The sequence below is a fragment of the Wasmannia auropunctata genome, unplaced genomic scaffold (assembly GCF_000956235.1).
Source record: "Wasmannia auropunctata unplaced genomic scaffold, wasmannia.A_1.0 LD336031.1, whole genome shotgun sequence".
In the NCBI taxonomy this organism is placed as follows: Eukaryota; Metazoa; Arthropoda; class Insecta; order Hymenoptera; family Formicidae; genus Wasmannia; species Wasmannia auropunctata.
Window position 1 is genome coordinate 44,339 of NW_012026859.1, and position 17,015 is coordinate 61,353.

The following is a 17,015-nucleotide window of genomic DNA, read 5'->3' on the forward strand; positions in this document are numbered from 1 at the left end:
CCCCCCGTCCCCGCGGCGACTGTCGTACCGAGAAATACGAATATTCCCATGGTTAATTAATTATACGATAGAATCGCGAGATACGTGCGCGCGCGCTCGCCGGCTGATTAATCAAACGCTGCATATATATACATATAGCGTAATATTAACTGGCGGTGCAACGTGTATTATACTTATTGGCAAGAGATTTTCCCGAGCGAAATAACGTCTGCAAGATCGATGAATTAATTATTGCGTCGTAAATAAACGACGCAAATGACGCTACTACTTCTAACCGGCACAATCGTACGCCGCGACGAATTAATTGTCGCATTTAAGGGAAATTTTATCGCGGGCACTCCTTATAGAAAGCACATCTCTTTGCTGACCATCCTTATGTGAAGGCGGTCGGATTAGCGCGGAAAAAAATTACTGAACTGATGGGGATCACATACGGGTAGCCGGAGAAGAAGAATAAAACGCCTCAGGCTCGTATAGAGGAGACAGATATTGGGGTTTAATGAAGGACTTCGATCGCGGCCGTGCCTCGTTGCCAACCGAATCCAACTCACGTCATTCCACCGACCTTTCTCCCCTTCCCTTAATACCCGGACTCATTGCAGCGAGATCTTCTTTTTTTTCCCCTCTCTCTTACGTTTATTATCCCCAGTGTCTCCGGACCGGACGCGACCGGGATTCTTTCTTTCTTCCTCTCTCATCGAACGGTCCTTTAAATCGCGTATTTAATATTGCACCGGCTGAATTTCCAGCGCCGGTCGGAATTATTTATGACAACGTTTGAAATTCATACTCGCTCGTGATATTCATTGCAAATTCGACCGCGATTGATCATATCAAGCGCCAGTGATGCAAAATATCCCGAACCTTGGAGAACATTTCGACGAGAATATTCTCGTCTGTGCGAACGAATTGCGACGAGTTACGTTTCCTGCCCTCACCTACCACATAAAAAGTCGAAGAAATCCTGTAGGCGTGTAGGTCGTAGAATTCGTGTAGCAATCCATAAGTGTCTAAAAATGTAGCAATTCCGTTAACTGCGTGTAAATGGATTTTGTCGTGATATTATAAAATTTGTCATTTTGTTTTTCAGTTGCAATGTTGCGGCATCGAGGGCCCGAAGGACTGGGACCGCAACAATTATTTCAATTGTTCGTCGAGCGACATAGGCTCGAGGGAAGCGTGCGGCGTGCCTTTTAGCTGTTGCAAGCGAAAACCTAATGTAATTCTCTCCATAGTGATTATAGTATTTGCCACGCAAATAGAATCATTTAGGATCATTATAGAATCATTTCCCGTCGGATGCTAATTCTGTCGTTGAAAGCCAAACCCTGTTCTTCTTATTTGTTTCAGGAAATCATTAAAAATAAACAATGCGGTTATGACGTAAGAAAACCCAGTTACGTAAGTATAACATTTTCTTCGGTAATATTCTTTCGTTAATATCGATTAGGCATTTCTTAACTGAAATATTTACTTTCGTCATACGACAAATAACGTGTCATAAAAAATCGGATTTGAAAAGTTAACGATTATAAATTAAGTTAAACGCGAATATAACAGCTTTTCCTACAAACATATTATTTTCGGTCAAATATATATTTTGGCCGTTTCTTACCTTCCTCGTCTTTGTGTCTCGATCTTTAAGTTCATCCTTCATCAAAGTCCTTCTATCATATATTTTACAAACTCCTTTACCTATTTCATTAACTATTGCGTACATACTCTACACCTATCACATATTACGGTGACACCGTAGCATTCCGACCGTTTCTAGTTTCGCCTTGTTTCCGATTCGAAACTTGCGTCATTTTGTGCCGCCGTTATACGAAAGTACGGTAAACCAAGTGGAACGTGCCTCGGAGGGGCCGAATAATTTGTCTTTGGAATCGCGCTCTATCGCGCGAGGCCAGATCCGAGATAGCGGTAGTTCTCCGGGGTAGTTTTGCGCGGGTCGCTCGCACACGCGCGCGCGCACGATTACACAATGTCTACAAGCGCGGGCAAAAACGATCCGGGTCAAGAAACTGTGGAACTTAATTAGAGAGAAAATGGTCGAGTCCGTAGGGGGCGAGGAGAGAAAGGGTGAGGTGGGGGAAGGAGAGCTTCTCTCTCTCTGGAAACTTCTGTGCAGGCTTTATTTTAAAGAGTAGGTATATCATTCCCGATGTAATGGCTCGAAGTCCGCCCCGTCGCTAATTACGCTTTCATCGAGAGAAACCCCTCCCGTCGCTTAATTATATTTTTTTTTGTCAGAGAACCGTTAATGCATCGCGATGCGTTATACGGGCTGATAAAACGCGAGTGAATAAATAATGATAAAAAACTTTTTTCGTGCCGGTGTATTAAACCGTCACCGATATTATCCCACGTGTATCACGAGTACGCGTACAAATTAATAAATTCCGAGACGATTATCGTAGTACTCGACGCTCGATCGATTTTATTTCGCAAATAAAAATAAAAACTCCAAACGCGATCGAATTACCTCGGGTGGATTCCATAAAAATCTGCTACTACACGAAGGAGATTCGATGTTACGTGTATACCATCGTGAATACCGTCCCCCTACTCGTTACACCTCACACTCCACATCGGATCGCTTCACGCAACGACGAGCATCACGAACACCTTATTACATTTCTCTTACTTTCCCCCTGTGGTTTAAACCGCTAAGTTATGCCCGCGCGTCAGTCGATAAACCCCCTCTTAAGTTTTTCTCTCCCCTGGGGCGTGCTTTGTGGGTTCTCGCGCAGCGGCATAAAAAGTGTATCTATATATCGTGGGTTTGCGATTAAGAGGAAAACGCGAGTCGTTTCCTCATTCACGCCCAAAGAGCATACCCTTGTTGTCGTCAAGGGAGGGAGCCGAAGCGTATAGTGTGTTTGTTAGATGTTTGCTCTCTCGCGTTATCGGCGGACCGCAGCCACAACCGATAGCGCAATTTCGAGACTCTGAGCTCGAACGTATATCCTCTAGTGTATCGCTTTTTAAATCATTTCTATTTACCCCCGCGGGCCAATGCAGACGGGAGAGAGGAGTATATTCGAACGGGGTTGCCTAAGAGCGGGCGAGGAGTGGCTAGAATTGAACCTCGTACCCGTCGCTGGTACCGTGGTCAGCACCATGGTTCTGCAGGTACTTTTATCCTAAAAACTGTCGTCCGTTAAGCTGGGAAACAACTTTTTCGATTTGTCGATCCGTTAAACTATATATCGTCGATCGATCGATCGCTTGTTTTGTGAAATGTTCCGCTTAAAAAAAATCCGAAAATCAAGATATATTTTTACGTAAACAAGCTTACTGAAGATGAAGTTATATACATGTATACAATAGGATATTAAATAAAGGTATTCTCAAGAAAATAGGTACGTTCAGACGTCCTATAATATATTTTTTTCAGATTTCAATTCTATAACATATATATTTCTTCAGATATAGTTGTCTACGTAAACAGCAATCCGCGAGTGATATTTCTATTTCCGCGAGTGTTCCTATTTTATTCGGGCGGGATTGCGCGACGACGAAGAATCTCGTGAGAAATACGAGGCAGCGCGGATTTTTAGAGGAACCGCCGCGCGTATGAATTTCGCGCGGCGCGGCGCGGCGGGAGAAATACCGTTCCAATATAACGCTCGCAAGCGCGCGGAGATTGATAGCGCGACCGCCGTCACGGAAAGGAAAGTATACGCGGCGGACTATCGTTCGTTGCACTCGGCGTGACATCCCCGCGCGAGCGAGCGTGTATTTCCACCATCTAATACGTAACGCGCGCTATTACGCTTCAATGGCGTTGCCTTACTTACCTTTCTAAAGGCATATACGTGTGTGATGAATATTCCAGACGCGCCGCGATCGATCCATTTTTACGCCGACGCGCAGTGCAAAGACCGGAAAAGGTAAACTTGGGCAAGAAACCGGCGGCGGCGGCGGCGGCGGCGGGCAGGCGGAGCGATCGACCGAGCGCGATGCAAAGTGGTTTACTGTTGTTAAAGCTTTAATTCCATTAAGCGCGATGCTTTCCGCACGGCATATACGTGTTTCGATCGCGACACGTACGACTAGGCTCTCTGGGCATACGCGCGAGAAAGTCGCAATTTCCCAGCTTTTCGGTTACTTTCAGTAAAGATGATTCGCTGTTTACGAAAGTGATCGCATGTATGTTAGATGTAGACGTGACCGAAACGTGACTCTGCACAGGACGTCTTGGACATCACCGCCGAATGCCCTTTTAACCGCAAAGCTCGATATTTTTTATCGCGAGAACTTCGATCTCGAGGATCGAGTCCAAAAAGAATCGATGCAATAAAAAGGACATCCGGCGATTCGTGATAATATCCCCGGTATAGAATGTCCCCCACGACATTCTGTAAAAATTTGACGTATCGTTTTTGTTTCTCGTTCTGCTTGCTGCGTCTTGTTCGATAGCGTACGCTCGTTGCATTGTCAAATGTAGAAATGTTACCGTTGTTACCATATATACGCTTAAACGTATCTCTCTCCGTTATATGGGTCAGATATGGGCAAGAGTAAGTATCAGCAAGTATGACGTGTACATCGTATTCTCGGCGATGCATTTTGTATCGATATGCGACAGCTGAGAGAGAATCGATACGGTAAGTACTATATATACTCCGCTGCTAAACAAAACCGTCACGCGTACGAAACGCGCGGTGTATATGATGTAGCCGTATCGAGGCGTGAATGTCCGAAAGAATTTTTTGTTCCGCATAACGACACACGGTTCGTATTGCAATTGATTCATTTGCGCGAGTACATTCATTTGTACAGTAAATAATTCTGTATTGAAATACGCGTGTACTTGCATAGGTTTGATTCTGCGAAAACCAAATGTGTGTATGCGCCGAGAGTAGAGCCAATTCAAATACTTGCGGCAAACATTTATGGTAGATAATGATTATCTCACCGATACGTATTCCCGTATTATATTTTACGCACATCACTGTCCCTATTTTTATGCAGAATTATCGCATTGTGATACACGATTGTCGTGTGTCTCTCGAAATTTTCATTACCTAATTATCGTTAATTTGTCGTCCCTAAAATATTGTCGCGTGATTTCGAATGATAACCGCCACTGTTCGTCCTCTTTTTCCCTCGGAAACACCACTTTCCGCATAGTTAAACACATTATATATACTTTAATGAAGATAGGAGTGTAAGTCACACAAGCGCGTGTACCGTGCAACTATTCTATAAAAGCGTTTATATGCAGCCGGCACGCGATGCAATAATACGAGTTTTTCCTCGTCTCGTAATCAGTATGGTAAATTACTGCCAACCCGCTGCATAATCTTGACGCTAGAACGATTATACTATACCTCACCCCGATGCGCAACAAACGTCCAGAAGAACCAGTTTACACGTCATGAACATGAGCGTTTCTCCCTCTCTTAGCGCGACTATATTAATTCCATGCTAATTATTCAAATTTCAATTTCGCGGCCGACAAGTTTTATTGTTATTTCGATGGTGTTCGCATCCAATTACGTCGCAACAAGATTGCATATTGACATATCGGCTGGTAAACTGGCGCGCATTAATATTACATTAATTGACACGTTTAATCGAAAATTATCGAGAAATTCATAATTAAATTTGTTATTAAAATGCGATTAACTTAACCGTCGGTTTGTCAATATGTAGCTACGGAAATTAACAAACGATTCAATGGGGTAGTAAATTGATTTGGGAAGAAAAATATATGACGTATCAGAGAGCGCGTACATCTAAAATTGCATCTGCAATGACGATTTTTCGCCTACCTGAATATCGAAGATTTATGCGGATTCTTAATATTGATTGAGGAAGATTATCGCATAATATATCGCGGCCATAAAATAACCATCTCTCGGGCAATTATACGTCAGAATTACGTATAAGACCGGCCGATAGGCCGAGGCACAGAATCATATTACGTTAAAATCACGGGATTATACTACGGCGCTAGAGCCCGGGATTATGCTACGCTATAATCGCGCGCTTATCTATACGCTAGCGCGCGCGATTGTACCGCGCCGGAATTGCGATGTTATCTATGCTAATACAGCAGATTATAGTGCGCTAAAATAGGGAGGCTGCCATCGCCGCGCCTGTCCCGCGGCGCCCGAAAAACGCGCTCGGGGAAAGAGTCTCGTCGTGAAGTGAGAAATGTTGGCAAGTAGCTGAACGAACAGCGGAGAATGAATAGAAACGAGTGGCACGTTGGCCCGGAAAGGCTTTTTCCACCGTCAAATTAATCTTCTCTGCGCCGCGCCGCTGAAAAATTTTCGCCACTCGTAGCTTACGCCCTGTCAGAGCCTCAATTAACTGCGCTTAACCAAAGTCACGTTGGGTACACACCAGAACACTCTTGTCGTCTATTTTCCGCCTTCGGTCTTCCCCAATCTCGCCGCTGTCATCGCGCGCATCGTCGTCGGACGCTTTGACACGCGCGCGCGCGCGCGACGTTGAGGAGCCGGAATAAATTAGCAGTTTCCGCGCCCAGGAGTCCTTCGACGGTGAGCTTCGGAGGAGGAGAACGGAGCGAAAACTCTTAAGTAATTAGGGCATCTAACGCCCCCGCTAATGAGAGTCGCACAATATCGCCTGCATATCGAGGAGAGAGACGAAGGGGACGATGTTCGAGGAAAAGTTGGGTAGCGGAGAGGGATATGGGAGGTGTAAATGAAGTAGCAGCTTGAAAGCCTCGCGTAGTTACTCCACGGCTCCTTGAGGGTAAACGCCGCGCGAGGCACGGCGTAACAGAATGGGCTTGTTACTTAGGCTCACCCCTCTCCCGCCCATCCCGTAAATGCCCCATACATGCTTCCCCGCCTTTCGCGTACCGCTGTAACGTGTACATATATGTGTGTGTGTGTGTGTGTGTGTGTGTGTGTGTGTGTGTGTGTGTGTGTGTGTGTATATATATTATATATATATATATTTTCTCGAGTACGTGCCCTCCGCTCCCGTCCGCTTGAAATCCTCCTTCCGTTTTCTTCCTCCCCCTCCTCTTCTTCCTCCTTCTTTAGATCCACTTTACGATCCCGGCTCGATTTGCGCCCCTCCGGCGCAATCCCCGCACACCCCGCCCGTTCTTAATAAATTAGGTTGCTACCTTTATATGACTGGAAATTGAAGTTACCGGCCGGAGACTTCGCTGGAAAATTTAAGCGGCGAAATTCATTGTTCGGGTCGCGACCGAGAATCGGGATATCGCTCCTTTAAGAACGTCATTCTCGTATATAACGTACGTTACCATTTCTTTCGCTCGCCCTGGACGAGCTTCCCGCCGAGTGATATAGTTCAGTTCTCGCGGCGGAATCGTGAAAAACGCAGAGAGGAAACGCGTCGACTGGACCAAGTACCTTATTGAGTTTTCACTTAACGGAACGAGGAGCGAGGTCGAGCCGGCGGGATGTAAAAGCGAGGGACGGTCTGACCTTTTCAGTGTTCTCGCGAACTCTCTCGTCTCGGGCGCCGCCGCCGCGACCGAGAGTTATCGTCGTTGATTTTATCCTCTCGTTCCGTAAGCGGTTTTTGCGTTCGGCGCGCGGTTATTCAAGCGCATCGTAATCTTTCGAAACGCTGATGCGTCAACGTTTTAATCCGTTCGCGATAAATAAATCTCTCGTCGGGTAAGGGCAGAATAAGGTTGCTGTGATGTAACTTAAAATATATTGTACATGCAAAGTAAACGTCTGAATTAAAGAGGCGCATTCACGTTCATGTAGCTTCGACTACCAACTGTCGTTGAAACCGGGCATCGATATTATTGCCGCAATTCGCGTAAATGGCGAAACGCGCGTCGCGACGAACGTTTAAAACGATTGCGACACGCGCGCGCATTAAAATAGCAACCGATTGACGCGATCGACAGTAAACCGGAGTTACATAAACAACGGTGTGCAGCCTATCCTTTCACTTTCTCTACGGAAACCTTCACGGAACTAACTAATGGTCACCGCCATCGGGAAATTGTCCTAAGACTAACAACTATAATAGTGTAAGCGTAACGCCGGGGGATGGGGGGACAGACAGGCCGACGTAGGTAAGCGAAGTAGCCGTTTCCTTTTCTCTTTTTTTTACAGAACTTTGAGGTCGCCAAAGTGATTTACGAAAAAGGTTGCATACAGGCCGGCGAGGAGTGGATAGAACGAAATCTCCTTGCGATCGCCAGCGGTGCGGTTGGCACAGCATTCACTCAGGTATAAGCTGGTAAAATGCATTAGCATAAGTACAAGCTCCGATCTTCGGTACGCATCGATAAACTTTCAACGGGTACGAGCGCGGAAGTGCCTCGGCTTGACTCGCGAGTAATTAACACTTCGAATCCGTACGCTCGCAACACTTGACCTGACGAAGTAAAATGATGAAGCACCAATTGCGAGGCATCAAGATGGAAATCTTGGTCGAGAATTTTCGAGAGAAAAAAAAGTTATTTTCAAGTAAGCGTCCGGGCGTTTTGCGGCAGTTGAGAGTATTTTAAAATTCAGCTCGTAATGGAAAACTCAAACTCTTGGTGCAACTCTCGCTTAATTTTCAATTTGCGATTCAGATATATTCCATGTCGCTCAAGATTGCCGTCATTGATTCAAAGTGTTAAAACGAGATTTTAGCACGTTCCCCGCGAATGTGTATTCACCGATGCGGACCGCTTCATTATGGAGCCGTTGCATGCCCTAAAGGAAATAAGGTGAGAGATTTTACCCTCCCCCGTGCTTGCAACATTGACTGTTACCTATTTCATTCGCAGTGTTACCACGCGGGGAAGACGTAAAATAGATGCGAGATACATAATAAACACGTAGCTAGGCGGCGCGTGTGCGTTTATCAGCGTAATATATTGAGCCTCCCTTGAATTTCATTAAAGGATTTTAAATTCATGTTTACTTTGCGTAATGAATTTTCTCGTTACCTCCCCCCGTGTGTGTGTTAATAACTGTACAAGTAGATACCAAAGCATGCTGATATTGTTCGTATTGTATTTAGAATTTATCAATTGCATCTCAATGTAATGTATATAATTTAATTATTCAGACTAATTATGTATGTGTATGTGTATATTCAATTATCTACAAAGATAAATATATGTAACGCATATTGATCATGAGCACGAGTATTACTAACAAGTAGTAGCAAAATAAATAAATTTAATTTCAGTAGTTTTCTCTCAACTAAAAAAATTTATTAATTTTTCTGATAAATTTCATGCGTGCGTGCGTGCGTGCATGCGTGTGCGTGCTGTATCAATGTACTTTATATATAAATTTTTCTGCAATTATAAATAACACACATTTAGCATTTTCGCAAACCTAATTCAGCGCAAATTTTTATTTCAACATAAATTATTTTAAATAAAATAATAATCTGTAGTTTCACGAATGAACGACGAACGCAAACGTTTTAATTATTCTGCTAAATTAAAAGAATACTCTATAAAATATTCTTGAGAACCGTCTTAATGTAAAAGTAATATTATTTCTACTTTTAGAAGATTATATCGAATACCAATTAAAACGACGTTCCAGACATTCGTGAATATTTTGTGAAAATGCTAAGAGAGCATATCTCCTTTTCTATTTCTCGCGGCTGTTTCGCGGCAAAGCAATGAACGGAATGTCCTCACTATTTTTCAGATTCTGGGAATCTGCTTCGCGCAGAATCTGCGCGCGGATATATTCGCGCAAAAGGCGAAGTGGCATTGACAATCGCGTGCCCCCACGGCAGTCTAGCATCTTGTCTTTATAGATGCTAACCGGCTACGTTGATCGAATTACAAGGTCTCGACGCGAACACGGACCTCCGGCGAGCGGACCTCCTGCGATTGGATCTTTTCCCGGACGAAGAAAGGACGCGGACACCTCGAAGGATTTTCACGATCGAGGCAAACACCGATGATCGGATGCCGATTGTGATTCTCCGACGATAATCAGATCCGCCCGAGATAGCGCTGCGTTTCGCACCGCTCGAATCCTTCAACTTGTAAATATCACGAGAAACTTCGCAGTCGCGCGCGACGGCCCCGTCCTGCTCCTTCTATACCGTCCAATCAATTAATCATCTGATTTGTCGAAATAATGAGAGAAATTGATTATTTGCTAAGTTTATTCTTACCCATTCCTTGCAATCGCGCGCTGATTAACGTCACTCTTGAATAAATTTCTTATCGTAAATATAGACGAAGTAATCAAAAGTAATGAATTTCTTAAAGATATTTACTTGCGCATTATTCAGTTATACAGAACTTAGTAATTTAATTATTTTATACAAAGATTTTATACATATAATTATATTTCAATATATGTATATATATATATATACCTATATATATATATATATATAATATTTATTTGCACTATATTTGAATACACCAAAATATAAATTTTTATTCCAATACATATAGTAAAATAAAAGTAAAATGAACAGTTTACACGTGAATAAAAATTGGCATTTCATTGATTTTAAATTTAAGTTAGTAATGTATTCAATTACAGTCGAATTTCAATTTTTGACAAATTTTTGAAAAATCATCCGACATTAGAATAGAAAATTAATATCGCCATGTCCATTTCTATTAATTAAGATCAATTTCTCTCGTTATCAAACAATGCTGACGAGAAGACGCTGGTTGTCGCGACGCGAGCGTTCAATAAGAAGGTTTTTCGACGAGTGCATCGCAGTATATCACGAAACGTCCGATGTAACGTTTGTCTTCATCAGAGCGGAACGTCTCAATGTTTCATCTCGACGTTGCTGCCTGCGAAACGTATTTACTTTTTCGCGAGAAATCGTACGCCAAAATATTTTTCTTAAGAATTGCGAGATCCGGGCATCCGCTTTAAAATGATTGCTTTAAAAATTTCACACAAATCTAATGTATCGAAATTGAATTTTTCCAAAACCTTTAGTGGAAGCACGCATTCTTTCAATGAGTTACTCAAGTCTCCAAAATATTTCTCAAACAAAAGAATTTTACATAAAAACTCTTGTATAATACTACTGTATTTTTTGACTAATATTTCTTTCAAATAATTACAAATATATATACATATGATTTGAATTATACTACTTGAGCAACAGGAATATAGCTGACTAAATCGTTTGATTGTACATATACATATAAAATGGATATTCTCGAATCGGATATATTCGTTCTGGTGTATCCGGAGTTCTCAAACCGACGAGTCAACAAGCGATCACAAGTGACACTCAAAGCGGTGGACTCGATTCCACGGAAAATCGATACTCCTAGGGCAAACAATGGAATCTCATCCGGTGCCTGGTACTTGCAATTCGATCTCTCTCTCGAGACGCCTTAGGGCTGATTGCATCAACATCGATTATCGTCGCTAATCGCAGTTAACTGCATTTTCATCTTCTACATAAGTCGGGATCGCCACGGTTTAAAGAGAGACAAGGAATTGTCAACCAGATTTAATTAATTAAGTCTGTTGATGCAATTAATTCTCCGACTTGATTGCATCAATGTCAATTATTGCTAACTGTCGTTAATCGAATATTTTTCATTGAAATTCAGTACGAAAGTCATGTACAAGAAATGAATGCATTAGCGAAGAGTTAAGCGATAGATGCAACTCCAGCTCCTTCCGGGCCCGCGTGGAGCCGCTCGACCGTTGCAGGACACGGTCGACCGCGGAATCCCGTCTTTCCCTCCGGAGACGAGAAAAGTCGATACGTTTCGCGCGTTTAGGGTAGAAAAAGACAAACGAACGCTCCTCGCCTATAGGATTCGCGATAGCTACAATGTGTCGAGCCATTATAAGGTCGGTCAACGTGACGTCGTCGTGGGGGCGCGGTGAAGTCGAGAGAGGTCGACTTCGCCGCACAAGTAAACCAAGCAACAACTCACCGCCGTGCGACAGAGAGAACGGCAGCCATACAACATACACAAGTATACAATAACTTTCCCTTGTTCCCAATCGGTTGTCAAAACAGGCACAGTAATGGATCCATTGTGCCACCTCGGGCATACATCGATTCCTCCTGATTACATACGTACATTCCATCCCTCCGTCGATGGGCCAGGTGTCTGTCATACACCGCGTCTACATGGCACGTGTATATCGTATATCGAGAAGCACGTTCAAATCCTCCTTCGACCCTATGCGACTGTTTATCGCTATGGTAACTGCGAGCCCAAACAACAATAAGTTGCATCGCGTTTCGAATCTCGGCGCAATTAATCTCCCTTGTGTTTCATTATATTTTTGAAAAAATATATAATTAAATATCGGATGAAATTAAAATTTTACGTGCAACAAAGTTCGACATTCCAAGCTGAAAAAAATAATGACAGCTTGCGCAGGCAAACACATAAATTACGATAATCGTTTGAGCGTTTATCGATTTGGAATACCACGCGGGAAAGATAATATCGAGGGACTTCGACACGTGCTGCTGAAGGGTCGATGGTAAACACGAGCGGACCGCATTTTATATCGTGTAGTAAATTACAAGGAAGGGGAGTACGTGCATTACATGGTTTACGTGCATTATACTGTGCGAGTAGACGCGGGTGGCATAACGTGCTAACTTGGGCTGTTAATATTTATAAATCTTGTGTGCTGGGAAACGCGACGGTTCTATGTATTTATTTATGCTCGAACTTAACAACAACGGAACAAAAGTTTGCGGGAATAGCTGAGGAAATGTTTCGCGAGAGGCTTTCCCGAATCTTCGAAAATTTATTTCTTCGCCGCGAACGAAGAAAGAAAATGGTCATTTTTCTCCGGAAACTTACTGTTGGATGACGAGGAATTTTAACGCGGCTGGCCCGCGCGCAAAAACTTATTTATTGCCATATTCGTAAATTACCGATTTTCATAACGAATACAAACTGTACATGATATCTCATTTGAAACGAAATTCTTAATTAATTTAAAATGCGATTGTTTTGAATACATAAACGTAAAAAATAATACGTAAAAAAACATATTTACAGATAGACATGACTTCTAAGTTTTTGAAATGTTTCAGCCTTTCATGTATCAAAAAACTTTCCTAAACGCAAACCACAAATGTATTTTCCTCAGTCGATCTACGTGCCAATCAATTGCATGATATAACCTGTTGCTAAGCAGTTCGAGCATGAATGCAAAATATACATTCCGATATCTTTCTCTTAAGACGCTTCTACGGAATTCCCTAAATTTCGTTGCGTCACGATAGATAATCGAATATATTGATACAATTAGCGAGATGCTAGGAGGAATACTGTTGTTACTTGACAAAATTTGCGAATTTATTGTTAACTCACCCGAGGGACTTCTCTATCATGAATTCACGGCGCTGTGATCCGTGATGTTAATTAGTCACTCGTTTCGCCCGTATAAAGAAGTTAATTAAGTTAACCGACGATTGTAATTTTTTACGAGCCATTGACGCGAATGCGGAAGCGGGTTTAGCAAAGGCTGTGCTATTTAAGACGATTATACTCTCGAAATAATAACGCTCTCTTTATATATAATTGTTTTTAATGTCGTCTCTCTTTCTCTTTCTCTTTTTTCTTCTGTCTGTCATGTGTTCAACGACAATGGCATGAGCGACAGATGCGTACATATATATTTTAACGACGACCATGTACGTATACATATACAGACTTGCAATCATCTGTTTTGCCAAGATAGAAATGAAAGAAGAAGAGCGAATCGCGAAAACATTTTCTAAGGTTTACTCTTTTAGAAAAAATAAAAACACATCTTGATATACGTAATGTGTAGCGCATGTACGAAGTATGTCGCGGTTTCCTATATTTCATTCGCAAGCACGCGCGGCAAGAGCGGATATACATACCTATATATATATCTAGTATAAAATCGTCGAAACAATTTGCTAAACCCGACATTCCCAGTCTGTGTATCGTCCCATTAACTCGAGTTGTTAACCTGATCCGATATCCTCGTCGAGACAACCGCAACAGGCAATCTCGCCAAAGAATATACGGATCACGTGATACGAATTAAACCAGTTTCGATTTGAAGATGTACTGTAGTGCGTCGAGCGTTAAGTTAGAGCAATTTAGCCCGTTTTACATGCCTCCGTGAGATTGCCTTGTCAATCCTTCCTCCCTTTCCCAAGCCGCGGATCAAGCACGTCGATCATCGCGCTTCTCCGTTTCACACTGCGTCGTTAAATATCAGTTACTTAGATTTATAAGGTATCTATATATCGTTGCCACAAGATCAAGCCAGTAATCTGGTTTAGCAATTTAATTTTAATTATTCGCAAAGAGATCTACGCTGCAGCCACAACCGTCCTTCGAAAATTGCGATCGGAAATCAGTTTTACTTTCAAAACTAACTTAATTCTAAAATGGCGTTATAGTTTCTCATACCTCGCGTTGTCGCAATCAAATCTACTGATAAATTTTTAGTCTCTATGCACGATTCGTCAGCGCATCTTTCATAAAAATGTTTGCACATTTCACCTTCCAGTGCGATGATGATTACGTATAATTTCTTTTTTATTAACTTTTTAATAAAGATATTGTTTACATTTTTGCTTTCGTTGTTTTTTTCCTTCTTTCGCCGACTTTATTTAGTTTTACCTATACTTGTTTAACTTTAATCCATGTTGATGTTTTTATACTTTCTATATTTTTCTTATATCCTTCATAATTATTTTCAACAAGTTTGTTTCTATATAAATTCACAATTTTTTAGCATATCGAATATTTAAGAATAAAAAAAACACTTGACGATTTTTTAAATAATATCTAAGGTATTTCTTACAATATTAATGGCAATGCACGTAGTAAAACTTGAATGTTACGGATAATATTCGCAGTTGTCTTCATAAAGTAATCGATAATGACCCAGCAACTTAACATACACACCCGAGATAACCGATAATTTATATCTTACTATTCGATCCGTCTACTATGTATCTTACGGGCGATTACAACGTTACATTCCTTCTTTCAAATTCCTGTAAATACTGTACATGTACTTGTAAAAAAAAAAGGAAGTAAGGGATAGTCTAATCGCTTGACCAACACCGTTACGGTGAACAAAAACAATGTAATATAATGTTCTTTCCGTGTAGAATAAAAAAGAACAGGATTTATTAGACCGGCAGTCCGAATCTTGTAAATATGTAACCGCGTACGATCGTATTGTGATAATCGAGCTGAATCACACTTATCGTGCCAAAAAAACGTGCAGTCAAATTCGAACATTTTATCAATGAATTTGAGAAGGTAATTACAAAGAATGATCGAATAGCCTATTTCTAAACCGCGTTACATCCCTATTTTTAAAAAACTCTTTCACATCTTATTTCTTCTCTCCGCTTTCTAATGCATACAACTCTAGTACATACATGGTTTTTTAGTGTGGATTTAAAGCGGTTTGGAGCTCGTCAAAATTTAAACTCGATGTACGATATTATTTGAAGCATCAAAGTAACATAATTAATTAAGAAAAGAAATTTGTGACACGCCCGGCCACCGCAATTACGCTGCACGACTATACTTATTTGATTTTATATGACTCGTGTATGTACAGTACACGCGCTGATGTACACCCAAATGTAAATAATAAGAGCGAAACACGTCCGAGTAGACTAACCGATCAGACAAAACCGATGTTCTTACTGTTTCGATCTTACCGATTCTCGCTTCGTTAAACTGTAGCGTTAAAAAATTCTAGAGGGAAGCGAAACGAGAGCCTCATTATTTCGAAGGCCGATAGCGAAATCATAATGAAGCTTCCTCCCTCGCGCCACGAATGCGTTCAGATAAATGCTCGAAAAGACTTACGGAATTCAGGTTCGTTAATTGCACGGAAAAAGAACCACGCCATGAAGGAGATTCGTATAAGTTGATTACGGTTTACGTACTGCCTCCTTTTTTTAATACATAGCCTCGATTTAATAATTATAAAATATATATACATATACCCACAATTGTCCAATCGCGCTTCGAACCGTCTCCGAAATAATTATACGACGACCACTGCCATTGTGGTATTCGATCTTTTGATAATTTGCGATTTATTGTATCGGTGCAATTATATACATATGTAATATAGGTAAATAGCATATACTCCTAAGTGTAATCATTGTAATTGAACTAATGTAAATACAGCCACATACTTTTCTTATAACGGCTAAGAGATTACTGTAATGTTTTTATGGGCAACAAATGAACATTTATACCCGTCGACGTGTGAGTCAATAAAAATTACGATAATTGGTATCTTTTGCACAATTTCGTTGGGAACAATTTATGCTTATTTGCGCGGATACATGAAATTATTTTTATTATCGTGAAATACGTGCATTGAAAGGAAATTTAGAAAAATATAGAATATCAATAAACAATAAAGTATATTCTTTTTACATTAATTATGTCCGTTGCATAATTTGCTTAGAAGCTCTATATTTATATGAGCATATTAAAATGTATATTTTATTTCTCTTATTAAAATTATATTCTACGTACTCTAAATTTTCTGGGGTGAGATTCACTCCAAAAAATTTAGAGAGTATCTTTTCTGTATAAAATATTGTACATTAAACGGCTAGTTTTCCCGTTTATGTTTCATCAGTATATTGCGCATGTGTTGACTACGCTACAAATCATTTTTAATTATTTATCGATCGAGAGGTGAACAGAAAATAAGACGGTTTCGTCGACTGTAGCATCAAACGGTAACCGGACAAATGCAGAGTTAACCAGTCATACCGGCTATTTCCGCGACTTTCCAGGTAAGCTTACGCGCGTTCCACTAGATGACTACATGCATTTTTTTTATTACAGAAAGGATATTTATTTAAAAAAAATGTATATCACAAGAATCAAACAAATTTCTCCTATGTTTATGTTTTTGAAAACGACCATGCTTCAGCTTCATAAATTTATCAATCATGATAAATGATCTTTATTAATAGTAAAAGAAAGTATTCTCTTGTCAGAGATTGATAAAGAATTTATAACCCCGCTCATCGAAGTCTCTGAATCTTTTGTTGATCCAGACGTACCTCCTCCCGGG

The 17,015-nt window shown here is 41.1% G+C and overlaps 1 protein-coding gene across 3 annotated transcripts in view; it reads left to right on the top strand.

Annotated features, from left to right (window-relative positions):
• LOC105452428 (tetraspanin-17) overlaps positions 1–10,316 on the top strand; it is a 21,629-nt gene extending 11,313 nt beyond the window's left edge. Inside the window, exons 5-9 of one of the 3 annotated variants that reach the window (XM_011693505.1) lie at positions 1,091–1,219; positions 1,351–1,401; positions 3,025–3,135; positions 8,091–8,207; positions 9,639–10,316. In XM_011693505.1, coding sequence (XP_011691807.1) covers positions 1,091–1,219; positions 1,351–1,401; positions 3,025–3,135; positions 8,091–8,207; positions 9,639–9,707 — 477 coding nt within the window. In that variant the 3' untranslated portion in view covers positions 9,708–10,316. The remainder of the gene's footprint in view (positions 1–1,090; positions 1,220–1,350; positions 1,402–3,024; positions 3,136–8,090; positions 8,208–9,638) is intronic. The other 2 variants (XM_011693504.1, XM_011693503.1) reach the window with 2 other exon arrangements.
• Positions 10,317–17,015: the final 6,699 nt, after the last annotated feature.